At 44.3% G+C, this 27026-nt stretch overlaps 1 protein-coding gene across 5 annotated transcripts in view; it reads right to left on the bottom strand.

The window, feature by feature from the left end:
* Positions 1-6436: 6436 nt before the first annotated feature.
* Positions 6437-27026, bottom strand: part of LOC119957843 (zinc finger protein 541-like) — a 66687-nt gene continuing 46097 nt past the window's right edge. For all 5 annotated transcript variants that reach the window (XM_038785990.1, XM_038785989.1, XM_038785994.1 and 2 more), the window contains 8 exons: positions 26491-26554; positions 24338-24480; positions 22388-22491; positions 20298-20373; positions 17338-17426; positions 14959-15111; positions 12594-12778; positions 6437-7286 (listed from right to left, as the gene is read on the bottom strand). In XM_038785990.1, the coding sequence (XP_038641918.1) occupies positions 7103-7286; positions 12594-12778; positions 14959-15111; positions 17338-17426; positions 20298-20373; positions 22388-22491; positions 24338-24480; positions 26491-26554 (998 nt within the window). In that variant the 3' untranslated portion in view covers positions 6437-7102. The remainder of the gene's footprint in view (positions 7287-12593; positions 12779-14958; positions 15112-17337; positions 17427-20297; positions 20374-22387; positions 22492-24337; positions 24481-26490; positions 26555-27026) is intronic.

Raw genomic sequence — 27026 nt, 5'->3', positions numbered from 1 at the left:
TTGTCATTGCGTCGGTGTTATTTATTTAAACGTTGCCGTCCGAATTGGATATTGCACGGAGCGTGCCCCGAAATCTCATCATCATGCTGTTTCCTCAGAGGGGATATTGCCAGGCAATTTACTCCTTGCTTCTGTGTGCCTTGGGGGTTGGGAAAGTCCTTTCAGGCGTCTTCTGTACACTTCAGCTCGTAGTCTGCTAAACTTCCCCCAATAGCAGCAGAGATGTGGAGGAACTGATTTTGGAAAGGTGCAGAAGTCACAGGGTAGGGTGACTTCAGCTTCCCAAATATTAAGTGGAAACTCTTTAGATCAAATAATTTGGATGGGGTGGTGTTTGTGCAGTGTGTCCAGGAAGCTTTTCGAACACAATATGTAGATTGTCTGACCAGAGGGGAGGCCATATTGGATTTGGTACTTGGTAATGAATCAGGGTAAGTGATTGATTTGTTAGTGGGGGAACATTTTGGAGATAGTGACCACAGTTCTGTGACTTTCACTTTAGTAATGGAGGGGGATAGGTGCGTGCAACAGGGCAAGGTTTACAATTGGGGGAAGGGTAAATACGATGCTGTCAGACAAGCACTGAAGTGCATAAGTTGGGAACATAGGCTGTCAGGGAAGGACACAATTGAAATGTGGAACTTGTTCAAGGAAAAAATACTACGTGTCCTTGATATGTATGTCCCTGTCAGGCAGGGAAGAGATGGTCGAGTGAGGGAACCATGGTTGACGAGAGAGGTTGAAAGTCTTGTTAAGAGGAATAAGGATACTTATGTAAGGTTGAAGAAACAAGGTTCATACAGGGTGCTTGAGCGATACAAGATAGCCAGGAGGGAACAAGAAAGGGATTAAGAGAGCTAAGAGGGGGCATGAAAAGTCTTTAGCAGGTAAGATCAAGGAAAACCCCAAGGCCTTTTACACGTGAGAAATATGAGAATGAGCAAGGGTGGGTCCGATCAAGGACAGTAGTGGGAGATTGTGTATTGAGTCTGAAGAGATAGGTCTTGAACGAGTACTTTTCTTCAGTATTTACGAATGAGAGGGGCCATATTGTTGGAGAGGATAGTGTGAAACAGACTGGTAAGCTCGAGGAGATACTTGTTAGGAAGATGTGTTAGGCATTTTGAAAAACTTGAGGATAGACAAGTCCCCCGGGCCTGACAGGATATATCCAAGGATTCTATGGGAAGCGAGATGAAATTGAAGAGCTGTTGGCAATAATCTTTTCGTCCTCAGTCAACAGGGATGGTACCAGGGGATTGGAGAGTGGCGAACGTCGTGCCCCTGTTCAAAAAAGGGAATAGGGATAACCCTGGGAATTACAGGCCAGTTAGTCTTCGGTGGTAGGCAAAGTAATGGAAAGGGTACTGAGGGATAGGATTTCTGAGCATCTGGAAAGACACTGCTTGATTAGGGATAGTCAGCACGGATTTGTGAGGGGTAGGTCTTGCCTCACAAGTCTTATTGAATTCTTTGAGGTGACCAAGTACGTGAATGAAGGAAAAGCAGTGGATGTAGTGTACATGGATTTTAGTAAGGCAGCTTTAGTAAGTGGCTGGTTTAGCTCACTGAGCTAAATCGCTGGCTTTTAAAGCAGCCCAGCAGCACGGTTCGATTCCCGTACCAGCCTCCCCGGACAGGCGCCTAGGGGCTTTTCACAGTAACTTCATTGAAGCCTACTCGTGACAATAAGCAATTTTCATTTTCATAAGGTTCCCCATGGTAGGCTTATGCAGAAAGTAAGGAGGCATGGGATAGTGGGCAATTTGGCCAGTTGGATAACAAACTGGCTAACCAATAGAAGTCAGAGAGTGGTGGTGGATGGCAAATATTCAGCCTGGAGCCCAGTTACCAGTGGCGTACCGCAGGAATCAGTTCTGGGTCCTCTGCTGTTTGTGATTTTCATTAATGACTTGGATGAGGGAGTTGAAGGGTGGGTCAGTAAATTTGCAGATGATACGAAGATTGATGGTTATGGATAGTGAGGAGGGCTGCTGTCGGCTGCAGAGACATAGATAGGATGCAGAGCTGGGCTGAGAAGTGGCAGATGGAGTTTAACTCTGAAAAGTGTGAGGTCCATTTTGGAAGGACAAATATGAATGCAGAATACAGGGTTAACGGTAGGGTTCTTGGCAATGTAGAGCAAAGATCTGGGGTCTATGTTCATAGATCTTTGAAAGTTGCCACTCAAGTGGATAGAGCTGTGAAGAAGGCCTATGGTGTGCTAGCGTTCATTAGCAGAGGGATTGAATTTAAGAGCCGTGAGGTGATGATGAAGTTGTACAAAACCTTGATTAGGCCACATTTGGAGTATTGCGTGTAGTTCTGGTCGCCTCATTTTAGGAAGGATGTGGAAACTTTGGAAAAGGTGCAAAGGAGATTTACCCGGAATGGAGAGTAGGTCTTACGAGGAAAGGTTGAGGGTGCTAGGCCTTTTCTCATTGGAACGGAGAAAGATGAGGGGCAATTTGAGAAGAGGTTTATAAGATGATCAGGGGAATAGATAAGAGACTTTTTCCCCGGGGGGACATAAATTTAAGGTGAATGGTGGATGATATAGGGGGATGTCAGAGGTAGGTTCTTTACCCAGAGAGTAGTGGGGGCATGGAATTCACTGCCTGTGGAAGTAGTTGAGTTGGAAACATTAGGGACCTTCAAGTGGCTATTGGATAGGTACATGGATTATGGTAGAATGATGGGGAGTCGATTAATTTTTTTTCTTAATCTGTTCTGTATTTTTCTGTTCTAAACACGTGCACCTTCGTTGGGAAGGAGAGGAATCTGGCTGCGTTAGGTAGTTCGGGTTGTGTAAAGAATACTTTGGATTGGGAAATACAATGATTGCTGGAGTGGAGAATTAAAGGAGGTTAATAGCACCCAGGTTCCATCCCGGCTCTAGGTCACTGTCCGTGTGGAGTTTGCACATTCTCCCCGAGTATGCGTGGGTTTCGCCCCCATAACCTAAAGATGTGCAGGCTAGGTGGATTGGCCACGCTAAATTGCCCCTTAATTGGAAAGAAAATAATTGGGGGGTACTCTTAATTTAATAATGTGCCGGGGCAGCACGGTGGCCTAGTGGTTAGCACAACCGCCTCACGGCGCTGAGGTCCCAGGTTCGATCCCGGCTCTGGGTCACTGTCCGTGTGGAGTTTGCACATTCTCCCCGTGTCTGCGTGGGTTTCGCCCCCACAACCCAAAAATGTGCAGAGTAGGTGGATTGGCCACGCTAAATTGCCCCTTAATTGGAAAAAATAATTGGGTAATCTAAATTTAAAAAAAAAATTAAAATAAAAAAAAAAAAATTTTAATAATGTGCCGGATTGGAACTTAAATCCACAACTCTCAAAATTGATACTATCCGTCTGCTTAATATGTCTGGGTATCAGGCAAGGGTGGGTTCTGACTTTAGTCTATATAGTCACTGCCAGTGGTGAATGCTTGAGAAAAATCAAAGCTGTAAACTCTGGTCCTAATCAACCAATTCTCATTTAATTCTGCTCAATCTGACACCACCAGTGTGTGTTTGGGGTGGGGGGGTGGAGGAGAAGGTGGTTTGGTAAATTCACAGGATTGTGGAGCTGCAACCAATTTCCAACAACAAACCAATTTTTAAAACAATATTCAACCCGGTAAAAGATTTTCAGGGCCAGAAGGACCAACCAACTCTGGAGAAAAGTATGGCCCTGCATAAAATCAAGTCAGCGCCTGAATGGGACAATTTGGGTGTAAGAAAGTGTTACGTGTAGCAGCTGAGAGTACTAAGGTTGAGTAATTTGCATTCTTTCAGGAATTGAAAAGGGAAAACAGATATGTCCTTTGTACAAAGCTGAAATAATACTCCCAACAGTCAACATATTTATTGAAACAATCCTGCACAGTTTTAAAGCAAGTTAACTCTACAGGGCCTTGTGCTTACAGCATTGGTGGGTTTGCATCTAATTATTCAACAGATTTTATTTTCCACACAAAGCCCCAACTTGATGAATTTGAAACGCTTCAGTGCTTCTGAATAACACTGGCAGCACACTACTTCGAGGAGGAATTCAGGTAACCGGATCAGAGGGGGCAATCAGCACTCCCTCCTTTTCCCAGCTTCTCCCAACAGAAATGCAGAAACACACTCGAATATGCTGTATTTGTAAAAATTCTCTTATATACACAAAAGAAAACACTGCACTTATCAGCAAAAAAAAGTAAAAATACATCCATTCCTAATGCAATTTTCTAGTAATCTGTGAACTGCCCATGGGTTGGTATCTTAAGGAAAATATACAGCAATGTACAATAGAAAATTAAGAGATAAAACTCGTGTAAAGCAAAAGCTGTTCCATTTTAGATCTTCCAGATTATGAAAGCATTTGAAACAACAAAGTCTTTAGTTTGGGCTTTTATAAAAATTATCTCGCGTTTTGGTGAATGCGAAGGAAATGAATCAGGCCACATTCCTTCTCTCACTTGTCAAACAGAAACAGTTGAAGCTCTGAAACTTTATGGCGCCCAACTCTTTTATTTTATTTTGCATTTCGTAGAGTGGATCACGTTTTATAAACCGTGACTATAATCAAAAGAAGGAACCCCGACAGCAGAAATAGTTGCTCTGGGGCTTAATGCATTCCCAATCTCTCATCTGGAACGCTGCCCATTCAGCCACTGAGAACTGGGCATTAATCTGATGTAAATTAACAGGAGGCAGACAGATCTCCACTCTGCTGGAACTGCACAGCACATCTTGTCAAGATGTGCAATATTACCAAATCCTAAAGGGGTAACTCCCAATATTTAACTGATCCCCCTGCAGAGTTGACAGATGCGTGTAATTCTGAAACTATTTCAGCAATTAATTTGAATGGATTTTGGGACAGTTGGGAGTTTAATTCTTAAGAGGGTGGTTATCTATAAACTTAGACTTTTTATGTAGTTTATGGACTATATGGGCAGGGTGAGGAAACAACAGGACAAATTTAGCAGGAGATGCCTCAAGTTAAAATAGTTGGGGATTACTTTCAATCTAAAGTACTTGCCCCCTCTCCCACGGATTAATAAATTCCCACTAATGAGGAAATTCTGACCCCCATTTCCTGATCAAATATTTCTTGGTATAATATGATCTGAAACACAGTTTATAATTTGATCACTGCCCCACAGCTCTGATCGTCCCCAAATGAAAATGATTAACGTGGCAGGTTGGGTTTCAGCTGGCTGAATGTTGTCTTTCCCACTCCTGGGTGTGTATCCAATGCTCGGGTACAAAGTTTGATGCCTTTCAGGTCCAGCCACCATAAAATAAAGTCTGCCCGTGCAAATCCTGTCCAGAGATTTGGCATAATGACATCTCGGTGATTGTCCTCTGTTAAAAATAACTTTTTAAAAAGCTACTCTTGCCTGAAGTGACTCTCATGTTGACCAGATTCTTGGGGCTAAGAGGGCACGATATCCTAATGGCTCAGCTTTACTTCCTGTTTAAAAGCGCTAAAATGTACTGCAAATTTTTTCATCTTTTAAAATAGTACATAAAATAACGACTGTAGCAATTATCTTTCCATTGCCACAGACAGTGATAATATCACCAATGTTAAAAATGCAAAGAGGATAAAACTATATAATGCATTTTTTAGGACAGGGAGATTATTGGAAAGCTAGTTATCCTCAGCACTCCCGAGCGGGAGTTTGACTGCTCATTATTTAGCCACTCCTGCTGGAGTGTACATGCGTGTGAACACTGCGTGTCTCAGAAGTGCTGTGGTACAGCTTCCATCCCCGGAATTGCTGAGCAGGCATCCGCCAAATGAAACCCATGCACTGTCCTCAGGGAGATTTGCTCCTGAAACAAATGTGTGCACCTCCTTGTGACATTGGGCAGGTCATTTCCCCCAAGCCCATCTTCTGGGTGTCCTGAGTGTGCGCACACCCTGGCTGAGAGCAGGTAAGAGAAACCGAGGAAACCTATCCTCAAATTTAAAGGAGAGAAAAAGAAAAATTTCCCTGGGAGGCAAAGATCTTGCCCATGTCTCCCAGTAGAGGGAAGGAGCTCACTGACAAAGTTGGAGTTCACTCACCTCCGTTTACTCTCTCAAACCAGCTATTTTCAAGAGACACTGATAGCAGCTGACCAAACATCATCTGCTTGCCCTACCTACCCGAGCTCGTGGTGACCAAAGGTAGCTTCTAAAACTTTTTATACCCCATTGTAGATTAGACAATGCACGGGGTAGCAGTTGACAAGCAGGTTTATCCACTCACAACAATCATCTCCCCATTTGTGTCTCATTTCCAATGAGAACGTGGAAGTGGTGATTGATCGTCATTGCCTGTTTATAAACTGTTCCTGAAGTTACCTCCTGTTGAGGCGTGGAACCCCTGTGCTCCCCCACCCCCTCCCCGGGCTAATCATCTCTTTTCCATTACCCTGTATTTTCTATTTTAGGAGAAGGGATTTCTTTCCTTTAACCTCTATTATTTTGTCTGTTTCATTGTGCTCCATGTCCCAATTTTCTGCTGATAATCAGTGATTTTACTTTAAGACCCAGGGCATCACCAATTTCTACCTGTCCATTGGCTGGTGAGTGGGGTAGCAATAGAACATTCTTCAAAGGTGACTGAAATACAATGGTTCAGGTATTTATTACCTTTTGGGAGCTTCTTTATCTATACACTAAGGTCATTATGGGTTGTAAATTACTGCAAGCTTAGCAGCTCAATGGCAAGAGTTTAACAGGTTTAACACATCATCATTGAACCAGGGTTTCTCTACCCCACTAGTTAATCTTGTGGCTGACACAAAGTACCTCGTTTAGGACCTGTCTTCATCGTCTTGAAAACAGTCCAATGTGAAATTGAAAAATAAACCTGTGCATTTATTTGCTGCAGACTCGTGTTTTATGTGTGTCTGGTGGTCTAGACTTACAATATGCAATGTGCACCCATTCCCCACCTCCAGATGCACCAAATCAAAATACCTGGAAGCAGTTATTTACAGTAGAGGGGAGGGTGTTGACTCTTTCTGTGCAAGCTCTTTGTACAATCTGAAACTCAAGACTACTGCTCTGCTCTCTCCCCAAAACCTTCTTTCTACATCTGCTAGCCCCAAGATGCTGGTAGTCTTTTATGGTGTGGTAATGTTTGACAAATTGTTTGACGTGAAGACTAGAATGGTCTCCTCTGGTTCCTCCTTTGGCTCAACTTTCAAACGTATCCTCGACCGCTTCATCTCTGCCTGTCTTTCTTGCTCCTCCTGCTGCCTGTGGCATTTCATGTGAGCGTTTCGACTTTTCACTTTGTCAAATACTCTGAAATACACGTGCATAATAAAGATTGTTTTCCAATGGGTTATTAGTTTGTAAACCAATCTGGTTACTTGCCATGCAAAATAATCAAACAACGCTCTGCTGATTACAGAAGGGGCAGGGGGAGGGAACTTCGCTTTGTTATCTATGTGACACTGTAGTTGCAGTTGAGTTCTTGTCATTGCAAATTGCTATTTAATAATCTATTATTGTCACAAGTAGGCTTACATTAACACTGCAATGAAGTTACTGTGAAAGCCCCTAGTCGCCACATTCTGGCACCTGTTCAGGTACACGGAGGGAGAATTTAACAAGCACGTCTTTCGGGACTTGAGGGAGGAAACCAGAGCGCCCGGAGGAAACCCACTCAGACACGGGGAGAATGTGCAGAATCCACACAGACAGTGACCCAAGCGGGAATCAAACCCAGGACCCTGGCGCTGTGAAGCAACAGTGCAGCCCCTGTGCTACTGTGTCACCCGTAAGATTCTAAATGATCCTTCATGGAGGGCAGTTTACACCCTTATCCAGCTGGGAAAAGAAAAGCCTTTAAACCAGGGGTGGGCAAACTTTTCCGTGCAAGGGCCGCATTCAGAAATTCACAATTCACAAAGGGCCGCATAGTATATTAAGTAAAATAATTACTTCACCCGGTTATGATTCTGGGCGCCTCATATAGAACATAGAACAGTACAGCACAGAACAGGCCCTTCGGCCCTCGACGTTGTGCCAAGCAATGATCACCCTACTCAAGTCAACGTATCCACCCTATGCCAGTAAGTAATCCAACAGCCCCCCCACCCATTAACCTTTAAAAAAAAAAAAAATTTTTTTTTTTTTAGAAAAATTTTTTTTTTTTTTTTTTTTAATGACTTGGTGGGCCGCAGAAATACCTTTGGCGGGCCGCATGCGGCCCGCGGGCCGCAGTTTGCCCACCCCTGCTTTAAACGATTCATCATGGCTGAAAGCAGCAGACACCAATTCTTCTTCACTGTCTGAAACCTAATGGTTGTGCAACTAACTCTTTGCAATTCACTCTGCTAAGAGGAACACTCAGAATTTCCCACACCATGTATCTCCCACACTAATCGCATGCACATCCCAAAAAATCTCTTCCTTTATTTCAAAAGGGTGAGGTTATCAGAGTGGGTGTCCCATACCCAAAACTCCTTGTGCCTTACAACAAGGCCATGTCCTCTCGCTGTAGGAAATGGTGAGTTTAGGGCCATGTTAGTATCTGAACACCCAAATGTTTTCCTTCCCTTTAGCTAACCTCGGATTTTCATCAAGTGTTACCCTTGGTGGTGGAAGGGAAATCGGCAGACAGGATTAGTTGTCACGACTGCTTGCTGACCAATAACTCTCCTCTTGTAAAATGCCTTGGAATGTGTTATGCGTTGAAGGTGCTATCCAAGTGCAAGTTGTGGTTGATTTTTGTCTTGGGACAAGTTTGTTGGACCAAGCTGTCCACCGTTTCATACTCGGGCAGTTTCACCACATGAAGAGAAAGTGGGAAGTGGCACTGCAAGATTCTCAGAACATGCAGAAGTGAGGGAGGAGAAAGAACCTTCCTGAGCAGCAAGTAAAGGAAAGAACCCAAAACACAACTGCAATTCACCTGAAAAGCATGGTAAAGAAACGTTATCTCATTACCCCCACATCCTGCAAGGGTTCCATCGAGTTCTCCCAGTTCCTTCACCATATCTGTTGTGATGATGCCACTTTCCAAAATGGTGCTGATATCTTCGTTCTTCATTAATCGTCCCACCCACTATAGTTGACAGGGCTCTCATTTCTGCCCCTCTGCTCTCCCCATCCCCTCGCAGAATTGGGTCCCTCGTCCTCAATTTTCACCCCACCAGCTTCCCCATTCAAAGTATCATCCTTGTCCAGTTCAGTCAACTCCAGCATGATCTAAGCACATCATCCCCTCACTCCCTGTCAGTATTCCGCAGGGACCGTTCCCTCTGGGATATCCTAGTTGACTCCCCCATCACCCTCTTCCCATGGCACCTTCCATGCAATCGCAGAAGATGCACCACCTGCCCCTTTACCTTCCTGCTCACCAAACACTCCTCTCAGGTGAAGCAACACTTCACGTGCACCTCCTTCAGTCTGGTCTATTGTATTTGCTGCTCCCAATATGGTCTACTCTACACTGGAGAGACTAAATGCAGACTGGGTGACCGCTTTGCAGAACACCATCAATCCCTACAAAAGCAGGACCCAAACCTTTCTGTCACTGCCATTTCAATTCACCGTCCTGCTTTCCTGTCTGCCCTTGGGCTGCTGCAATGTTCCTGTGAAGCCCAACTCAAACAAGAGGAAGAGCACCATACCGTCTGATTAGATACGTTACAGCCTTCTGGACTTAACATTGAGTTCAACAATTCAGGCTGTGAACTCTCTCATCCACCTTCATCCCATTTTTATTTCTATCATTTTATTTTCATTTTTTGATTTATTATTGTCACATGTATTAGTATAGAGTGAAAAGTATTGTTTCTTGCCTGCTATACAGACAACGCATACCGTACATGGGGAAGGAAGGAGTGACTGCAGAATATAATGTTACAGTCATAGCTAGGGTGTAGAGAAAAGATCAACTTAATACGAGGTAGGTCCATTCAAAAGTCTGATGGCAGCAGGGAAGAAGCTGTTCTCGAGTCGGTTGGTAAGTGACTTTTTGTATCTTTTTCCTGATGAAAGGTGGAAGAGAGCAAGTCCGGGGTGCGTAGGGTCCTTAATTATGCTGGCTGCCTTTCCAAGGCAGCAGGAATTGTAGACAGAGTCAATGGATAGGAGGCTGGTTTGCGTGATGGATTGGGCTACATTCACGACCTTTTGTAGTTTCCTGCGGTCTTGGGCAGAGCAGGATCCATACCAAGCTGTGATACAATCAGAAAGAATGCTTTCTATGGTGCATCTGTAAAAGTTGGTGAGAGTCGTAGCTGACGTGCCAAATTTCCTTAGTCTTCTGAGAGAGTCGTTGGTGGGCTTTCGTAACTATAGTGTCGGCATGGGGGGGACCAGGACAGGTTGTTGGTGATCTGGACACCTAAAAACTTGAAGCTCTCGACCCTTTCTACTTCATTCCCATTGATGTAGACAGGGGCATGTTCTCCACTACGCTTCCTAAAGTCGATGACAATCTCCTTCGTTTTGTTGACATTGAGGGAGAGATTATTGTTGTCGCATCAGTTCACCAGATTCTGTATCTCATTTCTTCTTTTTTTTAAAATTTAGATTACCCAATTATTTTTTCCAATTAAGGGGCAATTTAGCGTGGCCAATCCACCTACTCTGCACATTTTTGGGTTGTGGGGGTGAAACCCACGCAGACACGGGGAGAATGTGCAAACTCCACACGGACAGTGACCCAGAGCCGGGATCGAACCTGGGACCTCAGCGCCGTGAGGCGGTTGTGCTAACCACTAGGCCACCGTGCTGCCCTTGTATCTCATTTCTGTACTCTGTCTCGTCATTGTTTGAGATCCAATTTCTTCCATTGATTCAATTTTCCATCCCCCTTTTCATCCTATTTTCCATCTTGTTTTTCGCTTACTACTGTCTCTGCTTGCCCCACCCCACCAGGGCCATCTGTTCTCTGTTCCAGGTTGTCCTTTGACACACTGCTTACCTTTGTTGTGCCATTAACACTGGATAGGGGGTGCTGTTAATGTGCCACAATCACCACCGTTTACATTCCCTTTTTCTTTTTGTCCACAACATCTTTGTCAATCTCTCCCCAGCCTCAATCTATCTCTGGCCCTCTATCCAGCCTCACCGCACCCCCCATCCAGCCTCACCGCACCCCCCATCCAGCCTCACCGCACCCCCATCCAGCCTCACCGCACCCCCCATCCAGCCTCACCGCACCCCCATCCAGCCTCACCGCACCCCCTATCCAGCCTCACCGCACCCCCTATCCAGCCTCACCGCACCCCCTATCCAGCCTCACCGCACCCCAGCCCATTTCCAGTTCTCTCCAGCTTTGACGAAGAGTCATCCAGACTCGAAACGTTAACTCTGTTCTCGCTCCACAGATTCTGTCAGATCCACTGAGATTTTCCAGCATTTTCTATTTTCGTTTCAGATTCCAGCATCCGCGATAATTCACTATTGTCTCATTACTGTTGTGGGAGCTTACTGTGCACAATTTGCGTGCTGCCAGTGTTAAATTCATTCATGGGTAGTGGGTATCACTGGCTAGGCCAGCATTTATTGCCCATTGTTAATTGCCCTTGAGAAAGTTTCCCAGTGGTGTAATGTAGGGGGAAGACGTACACAAGGTGGCTCCCGCTGCAGTACTGTCCTTTTTGTGCCTCTGGTTCAGTTTAACGTTTTGCCGAGGACGCTCTTGACCAGGGCAAGGATGAACGGGTTCTTCCCTGGGGATAACTGTGAGCACCGCTATCGTGGGCTGGCTAATCACACGCATATGTTCTGGTCCTGTCCCAAGTCGATAGGTTTATGGGCTTCTTCCTTTAACACCATGTCAGAGATACTCAGTGTAGATTTGGATCCGTGTCTGCTGGTGGCCATATTTGGGGGGTTGGAATCACTGGTGCTTCAGTCTGGGGTCAAGGTGGATGCCCTTGCCTTTGCCTCGTTGACAGCCCAAAGGTGAATTTTGCTTGGGTGGAGGCCTCCCACTCCGCCTAGAGCCTCACTTCGGCTGGGTGACCTAATGTAATTTTTGCATTTGGAGAAGGTCAAGTTCAACGTTAGGGGGTCAGTGGAGATATTTTACCCGAGATGTCAGCCATTCATTTCTTTTTTTTTTTAAAAGAGTTACATCACCATCAGGTGTTAGGGAGTTTAGGTTAGTTTTTGTATTGTGGAGTTTGCACATTCTCCCCGTGTTTGCGTGGGTTTCGTCCCCACAACCCAAAAATGTGCAGGGTAGGTAGGTGAATTGGCCACGCCAAATTGCCCCTTAATTGGAAAAAATTATTGGGTACTCTAAATTTATTTTTAAAAGTTAGTTTTTGTATTAAGTTTATTATATGTTGTATGTGTTTTTGCCTTTTTTCTCTTATCTTTTATGTTTTTCTGTTTGATTGTTTCTAGTTGTTTTGATAATGAAAAAATTCTTAAACATATTGTTTTTAAAAGTTTCCCCATATTTCAACAGTGAACTTCAAAAACACTTCCTGTAAAGTTCTTTGGGTTGTCCCGAGGTGGTGAAAGGTCCAATATAAATGCAAGTTATTTACTTAATTCTGCACCTTAACAGCAGTTAATCAGGAAATCACAACTCTTGGCAACATGTATTATCCAGACCCCACCACTCATAGCTTTACCTACTTTGTGCACTCTTTACAAGGGAAATTCCCCAGGATAAATTTTTTCTCATTCTTGTCCTGGGCTCCCGTCTGACAGTGAACTGATGGAGAAGGGCTCGGCTTAGACCGTACAATTTTCTTCTTGAGCTTTTCCCGGCTCACACTTGTCTGGGAAGGAATGCTCAAACCCTGTGAGGCTATGAACGACTGAGGAGGGGGAGGGGGAAAAAGCAGAGTTGAATATTTTTACCCACAAGAGTTATTGATAAAATATTACAACCAATGACTAAATTGACTATTGCTGTTACCAGAACGTCCTTCTGATATAGAAACATACAAGGAATGTATGCAGTGAAAGGATACTGGAGTCTACCCAGTCAGTGCTGGAAAGAAACACATTTCAATCACTTATTCCCTCAAATATCTCTTCAATTCTCACTTAATAGCCTCTCATTATTTATTTGCACTGCCTCCGTGGGTAATAGTCCCGACCACATTTTCTGTCTGAAGTAGGTTAAATCAACTGTTTGTGCAACTTTCCTCTTGTATCCTCTACAAGCACCCCAGGTCTAGCATTCCATTCAAGGGACAGCAGCTCTAACAATGTAGCACTGGAGTCCCAGCCCGGTGTAGAGCTTGAAGACCCAGAGGTCAGTGGCACTAAGCTGGGATCTCTCTGTTTTCTACTGTATGCTTTGACTGGCTTGCTGTACTTTGCAAGCCAGTGCACTGTGGGATCGCAGCATACATGTTTTATTAGCTCGACTGCGACAGCACTAAAGAACAGTTGCGATGTTAATCACCTCCGCGTCTACTTGATCCTGAAAGGTTCCAGGACCAAAAACATAACACTATCATAGACACAAATCAACAAATTCACTATCATTCCGACCTGTGCTAGTCTGCTTGTGCCTATAATACTCTGCATTTGCTGCATGCTTACCTAATCTTTGTATTTCTACAGCCTCCAACTTCTCGCTTGTTACAGGGACCGTATACACATATCCCTTGTCTTATTCTTTTCTATCTCATTATTCTTCCCATGAGGTTTCCACTGTCTGCTTAACCTCTCGTTATATCCTCTCATATTATTGAAGTGATTTCATTCTAAATCACTATTACTACTCACTCCTCCCTCCCCACGATTTTCCATCTTTCCTGTTCACTTTATGCCAGATTAAATTTTGTTGTTCCTTACACTCTGTAGGCTTGGATAAAGAACTCTTATTTGAGCCACACACCCCCTTCTTGTCCTTCTCTAATGTTGTACTGACACTTTGCTTATCTCTATTTTTATTTACATCTGTGGTGCCTAAAGCTCAATTTCGGACTCTGACGTCTTGCCTTTCTTCTGTTTTTCAGCTATTATCTACTACCATTGAGCCCCATTCCTCTCCAACGTCCTTAACTAGATTAAAGTCCTTGTGACCATCCTGGTTATCCGTTCCATTAGGAACCTAGTCTGAGCCTGGTTCAGGTGGAGTCCGTCCAATTGGTACAGTTCCTTCCTGCCCCCCTACTGCTGCTGGTATTCCATGAAATGGAAACCTCCTTTTCATACCCTGCTCCATTAGCCATTCACCTCACTCATCTTCTTATCCCTATCCTAATTTACTCAGAGCTAGGGTAATCCAGTTTAGAATGGTTGAATGCTCCTGTTCTTTAGTTTAGCTCCTAGTTCCTGGTACTCACCTCTTGCCTGTTCTTCCCTGTGTTGTGTGCCAACATGAACCCTGACAATTGTATCAATCTCCTCCCTTTCCAGCCACGGGAGATGTCCTAACCCCGATACTGGGCAGGCAGCATAACGTTCAGAACTTCTTGTCACAACTAAACAGTATCTATCTCCCCCCCGGCTATATTGTTTCTCACTATCACATTCCTTTTCTAGAACAAGAGGTCATAGTTTTAGGATGATGGAGGGGGTTGCGGATTTAAAACAGATGAGAAGAAATTACTTCTCTTAAAGGGTGGTGAATCTGTGGAGCCCAGAGTGGATGCCAGGACATTGAGTAAATTCAAGGAGGAGTTAGACAGATTCTTAATTAGTAATGGGTTGAAGGGATATGGAGAACAGGCAGGAAAGTGGAGTTGAGGTCAAGAAGAGATCAGCCTTGATCGTACTGAATGGCGGAGCGGGCGCAAAAGGCTGAATTGCCTATTTCTGCTCCTAGTTTATGCTTATTACCCCCATTTCAGCGGTCTTCTGTACTATAGTCCTGTGGTCAGTCTGTTATCCACCCTGCAGTTTGCCCTCATCCACACCGGCAGCAAAAATCTGGTGCCTGTTGGATATGGGCAGAGACTCCTCCAGCATTGCCTTGGGTTTCCCTTACCTGCCTGCATGTTCCCTCACTGGCCTGAGCATAATTAGCAGCATTTCTAACCAGCTTTTTTATTTCTTTTCCATCAGCGGGACTGTCTGTCTCACGCTTTATCTCCTCTTCCTCAAGCAAGTGTGTTCTTTTCCACTCAAATTTTAGCTGTTTCTTCCAGGTGTAGTAATATTCAACACATTGTGCCACGGTTTTGTATTTTATCTGTAAAACAGCAGGTCCCATGAATGCAATAGATCTGTTCTAACAGGGTTAATACTTTTGTGTGTGCGCTACTGGGGGGGGTGTTTCACCTGGGGCAATTCACTTGTTTACATTTTAGATCCAGAACCCCTGCTTTTTTTCAATATGTAGAGTGTGAGTTCCCAATGGTAGCAGTAATTTGTAAAATCAGCCCTGTAATCTACAGCAGGTCTGCCTCCTCTTACTATTCAATTTTAAATCATTCCTATATTTTAATCACAATCTTTAATGTCACAAGTAGGCTTATATTAACACTGCAATGAAGTTACTGTGAAATGCCCCTAGTCGCCACATTCCGGTGCCTGTTCGGGAACACTGAGGGAGAATTCAGAATGCCCAATTCACCTAACAGCACGTCTTTCGGTACTTGTGGGAGGAAACCGGAGCACCCGGAGGAAATCCAGCAGACACGGGGAGAACGTGCAGACTCCGCACAGATAGTGACCCAAGCCGGAATAGAACCTGGGAGCCTGGCACTGTGAAACCATAGTGCTAACCACTATGCTACCGCTATTATACTTTAAAGAAAAATGTTTTGAATTCAGTAGGCCGAGGATTGTTCTTGCACTTAATGGTATTACAAACGTGGACAATCACAGGGTTTAACCTGGACAGTCCGATTTCCAGCCTGGTGGTTTTTCATTACACAATTTTTAAGAACAAAATTCTCTGATAGTGCCTCAAATGGCTCACGTGTCCTAATTCACCAGCCACCCTGTCCTGATATTCACTACCAGTCTCTCCCAACCAGAAACTCCCAGTTTAAAACCTTTTGGATGTAGAATTAAGCAGCCTTTATCAAAATAGTACAGCGAACTCACAGGAAGGGGACTGGGACCACCCCTAACTCATTTAGTTCAAGCTCCTTCAGGCTGCAGAAGCGAGAAGGGGAATAAAAGTATTTAAGAAACAGTTACATTTTGGCAGTGGAAGATGTTTGTGTTCAGAAGGATGAGCAAAAAGGCTTTCTTCGTCCAAGGCTTCTGCGTGCCGGGACTTTCATTCTGCGCATGGAATTCATTCCCAAGTTCCATGAGATGTAATGTAATTATTTAGATGTTGACTGGCTAAAGATCATCTTGCAGCTCCAGCAGCTGCAGTCTCTTTCTCATCACTAGGTGGTAGCAACAAATTGTGGAGTACTGCTGGAAATTCTAATAGCGAACCAACAATCCAAAATTGTAGAAATAGAACTTCATAATACAGTAGTTACTGCATTAAACTATAATGCTGTGATTCTTTTTCCATGGGTGCCCTCCATGTTTGGATTAAAACATTTGTTTTGTTTTTAAATTAAGGGTACCCAATTAATTTTTTTCCAAAGAAGTGTGGCCAATCCACCTACCCTGCACATCTTTGGTTTGTGGGGAGTGAGACCCACGCAGACACGGGGAGAATGTGCTGGATTAAAACATTTGTGGGCAGAAAAATATTTACACTTTACAATGATGCCACTTGAGGCTGCTAACCAAAATATGCTGTTTTAACTGCACCATCTTCCACTAAACGCTTTCAAATTCCATAATGCTGCTGTAAATAGATCACACACACCAGTAATAAGGTGTCAGTATTTTAGTGCTGGCTGACAAATGTTTCCAAGGACTGGCAATTCCATGCAGTCAGAGTGGGATTCTCTCTCTGCTGAGGCCTGGGAGTTTTGTCTCGATCGATAAGATGAAAGCTTCCTCTGTTTTATGAGCTCTAAAGATCAAAATTACTTTGGACAAGAGCATAATTTTCATGACTAATTGGAGATTAAGATGGTAGTGTAACCTAGGAAACTAGAAGGCCGACAGTGTGGGGAAATGTAAAACGGGCATCTTCTACCACGGGCAGGTTGTCCTCTCGTCTGTCACTTTACTGCCCACAGTGAAAGTGAAAATAACTCCTAAAAAATTCAATATTGGAGCAGCAGAGGTTAGCACTGCTGCCTGCGGCCATGAGGACCCGGGTTCGAATCCTGGCCCTGGGTCACTCCCTGTGTTTGCGTGGGTTTCGCCCCCACAGCCCAAAGATGTGCAGGCTAGGTGGATTAGCCACGCTAAATTGCCCCGTAATTGGAAAAAAATAATTGGGTACTCTAAATTTTTTTTTTTAATTCAATATTGTATATAGAGTCAATTTTGGCAGTTGAATCGTTTTTAACTGCCTTTAATACCCTGACTTTGCGATTTGATTATCTCTTACCATCTTCTGCATTAGAAAGAAATCTTTATTGTGAAGGCAAATTGCTTTATTGAACATCTTTTTTTCTGCAGTAGTCCATTTCTCAGTACCTAAATTCAAAAGAAACACATTGAAGGATTAACAACATATCGATGAAATGAAGTTCTGCCAATGTCACATGTCTGAAAAGAGGACAGAAAGTGTTGGAACAACACCAGCCAGTTGGCATGTGAAAGGGAAAGTGCCAGCAGCAGATCGGGACTGGTCTGCGTTGACGCTAGGAACGGTGCCCAGGTGTGATTCATAGTCCTTGGCCATGCAAATTTATGCACGGCGGAGATCACACTGGATTCCCCCACAATACAAATCCTGACCCCCCCCCCCCCCTCCCCCACTGACAAGGAGGGCACCCCCAACCTCTCATATTGTGTCCCTCTGCCACTGTCATGCTGCAGGAGGGGGGGGGGGGGGTTGTGTGGGCTTGTGCTGTGGCTGAGGGATTGACCCTGTGATGGGGGGGGGGTGCCGTGTCTGGTCTGCCCCTTTCAGCCCCAGGCAATAGATGATCACCATTGGCATGGTAATCTCAGGTAGCCCTCTGATCAATAGCATCCTCCTGGTCTGACTTTTTAAACTCTGAAGAGCAGTCCAGGCAGTTCAGTGAAGAATCAATGAACATAAGAACTCGGAGCAGGAGTTGGCATTTCAGCCCCTCGAACCTGCTCCACCATTCAATACGATCATGGCTGATCTTCTCTCGGCCTCAACGCCACTTTCCTGCCTGTTCTCCATAACCCTTCAACCCATTACTAATTGAAAATCTGTCTATCTGCTCCTTAAGACCCAGCATCCACCATTCTCCGGAGTAGTGAATTCCACAGATTCACGACTCTTTAATTTTCCCAATTAAGAGGAAATGGTTCATGGCCAATCCATCTGGTCTGCACACCTTTGGGTTGTGGGGGGTGAGACCCACGCAGACACGGGGTGAATGTGCAAACTCCACATGGACAGTGACCCGGGGCTGGAATCGAGCCCGGGTCCTCAGCTCCATGAGGCAGCAGTGCTAACCACTGCGCCACCGTGCCACCCCAGATTCAAGACTCTTTGAGAGAAGTAATTTCTTCTTATCTCTGTTTTAAATTTGCTACCTCTTATCCTAAAACAATCTTTTGTTCTAGATTGCCCCACGAGAGGAAGCATCCGCTCTATGTCAGTACTTTTTATCATCTTATGTCGGAAAACTTTCTCTTTACTAACATCTGCTCCCTCAGACAAATATCTTTAAAACAGCAGGTTTTATGAGTGCTGTGGCTTTTAAGGCCTCAAATCCCCTGACGCCCCTTGAAATGCTAAGCGTCCTTTCACTAGCCTGTGAGAGACAGCTTAATGGTTTAGACACAGCTGCTTAGGAAGTTAGGCTATTCAGGCTTCCCTTTACACTTGACTGCATCTCAAGTACCTTGCTTTGATAACCACAATATTTATAAACACTCTCGCTGTGATTGACAGCCCCTCAGCACATCAAAGGAGCTAAGTGCTTTCTGCTGAGGAAAGAGGAAGTGAAACCATTTTGGTCTTCCAGGCCATAATTGCATGCTGATCACTATTTTGCATTTTCCCACCAGCGTGGGGCAGATAGCACGTTATAGTCGGTGGTAAAGGATCCCATTTTTGTGCCGCACTCCATTTTCCGCCTGATCGAGGTTCCCGATTGCAGCAGCCGTGAATGGAGAATCCCAGCCTTCATCATTCTGAAGAAGTGTTTAATTGAAAGAGTCTCGTTCAGGTGCTGACAGATCTGTTGTTCCTGTCATTTAATGCTCTCAGTACAGATTTATAAAGTCTCTTTTTCATTTTTAGCTGTTTATTTGTGGCATTTATATATATCATCTTTGTAATAGATTGGCCATTATTTTTTTAAAAATAAATTTAGAGTACCCAATTCATTTTTTCCAATTAAGGGGCAATTTAGCTTGGCCAATCCACCTAGCTTGCACATTTTTGGGTTGTGGGGGCATATCTTATTCACTTCCCGTTCTTATCCACTCCTACACAAAACAGATAGCTCAATGGGCAAACGCACTCAGTGGAAAATTAGCCAGCCATAAACAGCAGGGAAACCTCTGGTTTTGATGCTTCATTTGTGCTGGAGGCAAGGAGGGTTAAACAGAAATCAGCTAGCTTTCCTGCTCCTGGCCATCCAGCTGCAAAGTACAGGTGCCTGTGACTGTCGAATGAGGACAGGACTGAACCCAGCCCCATGACCACCATGACTGAACAGCCTGCTGGCACCAAGTAAGCACAGACGTGAAGGATGAGCATTCAAGGTGAGATAGCAGGTGGTGTGTGTGTGTGAGAATCATACCCCAACATAGAGAAGACAGGTAACATTGAACCCCATTAAACATGACAAATTTATGATATTTTAGTCTTGGGTCCAACATTTAAGTTGTTAATACTAGAAATAAAAAGGTTTTAAGTTTTCACGATTTGAAATGCCTCCCATCAATTAATAACAGCCAGGTAGGAGGGGGGGGGAATAGAACTTCAGGTGTGGAGCTGAACTTCAACTTCAGAAACGAGTGAAAAATGAAGTTTCATGCAATGAAGACTACTCCTTCTGTCCATGCACAGACTTTCTTCCTAATCTCAAGTACACCAGAAAGACTGGCTGACATTCACCCCTCCCGAAAGGTACTGATCTAATTTATTAATTGACATGGGGATTTGGAAGCCAAAGTTTGAGGATTTTTCCTTACCACCCAGCACTGTAACTGACTGCAAACTAAATTTGCCCAATAGGATCAGTAAGAAGTCTTACAACACCAGGTTAAAGTCCAACAGGTTTGTTTCGAAGAAGAACAGGGTGGTTTGCATACTAGCCAAAGGTGTGACTCCATGGTTGTGAGCTCAATGCTGTACCCACTGAATCATATGAACCTTCAGACTACCCCCTATGTAAGTGGCTTTGTTCTTACCAGTGTAGTGGTAATCTCCCAGAGGGTGACAAGGGTCTCGCCTCACACCTTTCATTAGTAACACCTCCAAGGCAGCCTACAAACATAAAAACAAGAAGTGGAGCTGGAAGTAAGACAAATCTGGTAACTATCGTACGGTATCGAATTGTTTCAAAGCTATTTTGAGAAGGTTAATGCATCTTAAAATATCAGGTGAAAACATTTAATATAAATGTCTAAAGTGTTTTTACAGTAAGTGCTTTCTCTACACTGTAATTACTAAATGCAACTGAATTCTCCTAAATCCACATATTTTGCTGTGCAACACATGAAGCAGAGGCTTTATTTACAGAAATAGGATTTGTGACTTGCCATTTAAGCAAACTGAGGTAGGAATTAGGCTAGGCTAGTTTTCAGTCCCGACTTGCCACAGTGCAAGTCGAACACGTCCCAACCAAGAGGCCAGAAGGGGACAAGAGGGTGGTGGGGGTTGTGACTATTGTGGATCCGGGGGAAGAGCACTGCAGGGACAGAAAGACGCCCCTTGTACGCAATGTTGCCAGGGAACCAGCAAAAGCATATGAACATGTAACATTTGTTACCAGGGAGGCAAAGTGGTATTGTCACTAGATTAGTAATCCAGAGACCCAGGGTAATGCTCTGGGATCCCAGGTTCGAATCCATCACGACAAATTTAAATTAAATTTAAAAAACTGGAATTTAATAAGTATAATGATAACCACTTCCAATTGTCGTAAAAACCCATCTGGTTCACTGATGTCCTTCAGGGAAGGAAATCTGCCATCCTTACCCGGTCTGGCTTACATGTGACTCTTAACTGTAACCCCCCCCCCCACCGAAATGGCCTAACAAGTCACAAAGTTCAAGGGCAACCGATGATACAAAGATAGGTGGAGGGGCAGGTAGTATTGAGGAGGTGGAGAGGCTGCAGAAAGATTTAGACAGTTTAGGAGGATGGTCCAAGAAGTGGCTGATGAAATTCAACGTGGGCAAGTGCGAGGTCTTGCACTTTGGAAAAAAGAATAGAGGCATGGACTATTTTCTAAACGGTGACAAAATTCATAATGCTAAAGTGCAAAGGGACTTGGGAGTCCTAGTCCAGGATTCTCTAAAGGTAAATTGCAGGTTGAGTCCGTAATTAAGAAAGCAAATGTAATGTTGTCATTTATCTCAAGAGGCTTGGAATATAAAAGCAGGGATGTACTTCTGAGGCTTTATAAAGCACTAGTTAGGCCCCATTTAGAATACTGTGAGCAATTTTGGGCCCCATACCTCAGGAAGGACATACTGGCACTGGAGCAGGTCCAGCGGAGATTCACACGGATGATCCCAGGAATGGTAGGCCTAACATACGATGAACGTCTGAGGATCGTGGGATTATATTCATTGGAGTTTAGGAGGTTGAGGGGAGATCTAATAGAAACGTACAAGATAATGAATGGCTTGGATAGGATGAACGTAGGGAAGTTGTTTCCATTAGTAGGGGAGACTAGGACGCGGAGTCACTTTAGAACAGAGATGAGGAGAAATTTCTTCAGCCAGAGAGTGGTAGGTCTGTGGAATTCATTGCCACAGAGGGCGGTGGAGGCCGGGACATTGAGTGTCTTTAAGACAGAAATTGATAAATTCTTGATTTCTCGAGGAATTAAGGGCTATGGGGAGAGAGCGGGTAAATGGAGTTGAAATCAACCATGATTGAATGGTGGAGTGGACTCGATGGGCCGAATGGCCTTACTTCCACTCCTATGTCTTATGGGATGGACAACAAATGCTGACCCAGCCAGCGATGCCCACATCCCAAGACATTTAGGTTTATTTTCTCTCACGGGTGTTTGTTTCGTACCTTCTTTAACTCCGAGTTGCCCTACCTCTACCGTTACTGACCTCATACTATTAATGTGCCTGTAAGTATTTTTTACAGCACTTTGTTCAACTGCCAGATTTTCGTTGCCTACTCATAATAGCTCTTCAGCAGGATAGTGATAATGGTGCCGATTCTGAATAATATAGAGTAGGAAATGCAACAAAACTCCAATGGTGAAGTTTCAGTGAAAGCACTATGCTCTTTCAAAAAATAAATGACCAGTTACCAAAATGTCTCCTCGAGTGTCGTGCAGACAATGCAGAGCTAATTCCAGATTAGTACCTCCTCCAGGCAGCACACTTGAACAAGCTAAGTTGAGCAGGTCCGTCACTGCAGAAAAGTAAGTTACAGAGAAAAGTGACTGTAAGAAATTACTTTCTTAGAAGCATGTTCTGTAGTTTCCTCCCTCTCCAAACTCTGATATACTCCAATTTTCTAGCAAAGCTGCCAATTCCAACATCCATATACGCCCATTACTGAATGATGACCAGCCGCAAGAACTGGTTTTATGACTCTTCCCAAGGCTAGCCGTGGAAATTAGTACAACAAACAAGGCATGATTTTAAGAAAATGCAACAACTTATAAGATCCAGAAACAGGCGAGGAAAATTACATTTTAATTTTAAAAGCCACCGAAAAACAAGGGTCTGGATCTTCCGATCCTGCAGCGGTATCCACAGGATCTGTCTGATCTTACAACCAGAAAGTCGGCGGCGCCCCCGCACCAATCCTCTGTCCGGTGGGGGGGGGGGGGGGGGGGGGGTGGGGGGGCTCGCAGCCGCGCAGCGTAAATCCCCCCGGCTTTACCTGCGAATACGGCCGGAGAATGGCCGGGTCCATGGCCACGCATGCAAATAAAATAGAATAAAATATATACATCAGGAAACACTAAAAACACCTTTGATATTTTTAAACTGCTGAACCGCAGTGTCTACTGGAAGGTTGAAGTGCAGGTTGCAGGTTGCCGAGGAGGTCCCAGCCGGGTGCCGTTTAGCACTGGTCTCCACAACAGGGACCAGCCAGAGCGGCACTTGGGAGGATCTCTCAGGCGATCAGAGGCCCTGTATGGTTGGTCTCTGGGCAGGGTGGTAGCTTGGAGCTGCTGATACCCCCTGGGCACTGTGGCACTGCCAGAGTGCCAGGCTAGCACTGCCAAGGTGCCCCAATGGCATTTTGCCCATGCTAGGAATCAGGCCCAGAAGTTCCCAGCCCATATCAGGTAGGATGCGGGGGGGGGGGGGGGGGGGGGGGGGGGGGGTTTCGACGACCCCCAAGGTGAGTTGGCGCTTTGGGATGGTCCGGGGATGTTTAAAGTGCAGGAAATGCAACTGAGTAGGTCCTCGGCAGGGAAAAAAACAACAGAACCCTGTTCGATAGTGAGGTCTTTTGTTAAATCCCATATCCCTTAATTCCCCGAGATACCAAAAATCAAACATCTTTCCCACAGCCTTAAATGTATTCAACGATGGAGCACCCACAACCCTCCGGGATAGAGAATTCCAAAGATTCACAACCCTTTCAGTGATGAAATTTCTCTTCATCTCAGTCTAAAAATTTGCAGGTTAGGTGGATTGGCCGTGCTAAATTGCCGTTAGTGTCCAAAGGTTAGGTGGGATTACAGGAGGGGGGGGGGGAGGGGGGAAGAAATCGGCCTCAGTGAGGGTCTCTTTCGGAGGGTCGGTGCAGACCTGATGGGCCAAATGGCCTCCTTCTGCACTGTAGGGATTCTATGATCCTATGACTCTTGCCAATTTCATGTCCCAATCTATATGACGATTAAAGTCCCCACAATTATTAAATTTTTTTCCCCAAACCCTAATAATTTCTTCTTTGATGTTTTGCCCAACAGTGTAACTACTGTTAGCGGGCCTATAAACTGCTCCCACCAGTGTTTTCTGACTCGTGGTATTCCTAATTTCCATTCATACTGATTCTACTTCATGGTCCTTTCTCATTAATGCCGGTGTCACCTTTTACTATCAGGGCTACTCCTCTACCTTTGCCATTCTCCCTGTCTTTCCTAAATATTGCCTGCCCTGGAAAACTTATTTCCCACTTTTGATCACCTTGTAACCATGTCTCTGTAATATAGATTAAATCTAAATCACTTATCTCTCATTCGTGCCAATTGAGACAATCATTTTTTCAAAATAAAAATCCTGGTAAATGAACACACCTCTTGCCTGAGTGACTTTGTTGGTTTCAATGTCATCCCATGGCTTCCACACTAGGTCTGCTTGGTGAACACGATCATCCACCAACGACTTGTCTTGCAGTAATGGAATCTCTGCCTGGAACCGTGTCCCAATGTTAATGTGCCTAAAGCAAGTTACACATTCGTTATGACAAATAGACGGGAAGACAGGAGATTGAAGTGGCCATTTTCTGAGAATGGAGAATTCACAATCCTTCACATACAAAAGGTCCTAATCTCAAATGGCTAGCCTGTGAGGAGACACCAAAGGAAGGAAGAATTCTCAGGACATGTTACTGAGGCTAGGAAGCCAGTGTTTTGTTTCCCTCCATCATTCGTTAAGGGGTATGGTAGCATTGTGGCTGTGTTATCAGTTCAGTAATCCAGAGGCCTGGATAGGTGATCGGGTAAAACAAGTTCAAGTCGCTCCACAACTATTGAGGAATTTAAATTCAGTTAATAAATCTGTGGTTGACACTGTCATGTGAGAGCACCTTGAAGAAATGGGCGTTTATATATATATATAAAAATAAATTTAGAGTACCTAATTATTTTTCCCAATTAAGGGACAATTTAGCGTGGCCAATTCACCTAACTTGCACATCTTTGGGTTGTGGGGGTGAAACCCACGCAGACACGGGGAGAATGTGCAAACTCCACACGGACAGTGACCCAGGGCCGGGATTCGAACCCGGGTCCTCAGCGCCATAGGCAGCAATACTGCCACTGTGCTGCCCTATAAATAGGTGTATATAAATGTCTGTAGTGAGGGTACCTTTAAGAAATGGGTGTTTAGTACTGCAGTGATGTCAAAGAGTGGGTGGAGCTGGGCCATCTGTCAGCATTTAACTTTCGTTTTAGGCTCTTTGCTGTAGGGTGTGTTTTAGTTTCGTTTTCAGAGCTGGATAGCTGCAGTCACAGCCAGAAGGGGTATTAGTCTCTCTCTCTGTAATCTAAAAACTGTAAATCGATCCTTTGGTGATTTAAAACTAATAACTGCTCTCAGTAGTGACTTTAACCTGATGTGCTTCTGTTAAAAGTTATTTTTTAAGTCTTAGGATGTTAAAAGGAAAGCTTGAATGATTACTTAGTGTTGTAGTCTTTGGGGGTCGTATTTGAATTAATGATTGCTGAGATGTTCACTGTATGTTTTAAAAAGGTTAACTTGAGTTCATAGAATAAACATTGTTTTGCTTTAAAAATTACTTTTCCATTTCTGCTGTACCACACCTGTAGAGTGGGCCGTGTGCTCCCCATACCACACTCTATTAAAAGTTGTGGGTCAGGTGAACTCCATGATACACTTTGGGGTTCTCTAAACCCTGGCCCATAACAACACTCTAAAATAGACTTGCAAGCCACATAATCGTTCCCAGGACAAGAGGAAGCCAATTAGTCCCTCAAGCCTCTTTTGCCATTCAATGAAATCATGGCTAGCCTGCAACCTATCTTTGCCCCATATCCTTTAATACCTTTGATTTAGTAAAAATCTAGCAGTCCCAGATATAATATAAACAACAGATCTAGCAGCAGTTGCTGTTTGTGAAAGAGCGCGCCAAACTGTCTTTAAAAGCATTTCCTAATTTCACTCCTGGAAGGCCGGGATCTAATTTTAAATTACATCATTGAAGTTCTTGCCTGATGACTTGGCAGCACCTTCTCAAGGGCAACTGGGGATGAACAATATATGCCGACCCTCCCAATGATGCCCATATCCCATAAATGAAGAAAATTTGCTCTGAAGAAGAGTGATACAGAGTCGCAACGTTAACTCAGTTTCTCTCTCCACAGGTGCTGCGTCACCTGCTGTGATTTTCCAGCATTTTATGTTTTAATTTTATTTAAAATAATTTGTTAATTGGGTGTGTATACTAGCATAGTGCACGTTAGCGATCTACTCAGCTGGAGGGTGAGTGGGAGAATATCAAACAAGGACTTGCTGTAATCAGCAGAAGGAAGTTGGAACCCTTTTTGCTGCAAGCCAATGATTTACATTGTTTCTACTAATATTGATATTAGTCTCACATAATGCAAAAAATGTCCTCACACCATAGGTACAAATTAAAACAAGGGTGATAGCTTTATCTTCTGGATAATTGTTGCTGATAAAGTGGACTGAAATTGAAATAACTTACGGTTCTATGGTGATTATGGAGTCATCTTTAACCACGGAGATACCATAAATTCCATCGACACCATCTGGAAAGGTCAGAATGATATGAAGAATCAAACAAAACTTAAGCCCTACACAAAAATGTATCAGGGCAGTGCACACTCGTGGCTGATATTCAATGTGTTTGAGGTCATGGGCCTGGAATTTTGCTACTATGGGGAGAAGCTTGAACGGGAAATTTCCCAGCTTTCCCCACCGGCCAAGAAAGAAAAGGCCCCCAATCTTCACTCGGGGGCAGGTGTGGGATAGAGTCGCTGACCAGGGAGGGAAGCAGACGGCCACAGGAGCAGGCAAATGCCACTGCAGCAGGTTAGGTTGTCCTCAGTTCCCTGGGACGTGGTAGGATTTTAGGCACTCTTGCCCTCACCCTCCCACCCTGCACCCCTCAAGTTCCTTTATAGCCCCATGCCGACTCATGATCATACCTAATGCAATAGCTTTTTATACCCCCTTGCCACCTCATACCTCTCACCCACCTCCATGGCCCCTTATACCCCC

Source organism: Scyliorhinus canicula, chromosome 27, assembly GCF_902713615.1.
Source record: "Scyliorhinus canicula chromosome 27, sScyCan1.1, whole genome shotgun sequence".
NCBI lineage: Eukaryota > Metazoa > Chordata > Chondrichthyes > Carcharhiniformes > Scyliorhinidae > Scyliorhinus > Scyliorhinus canicula.
This window is presented reverse-complemented; position numbering and strand designations above follow the sequence as displayed.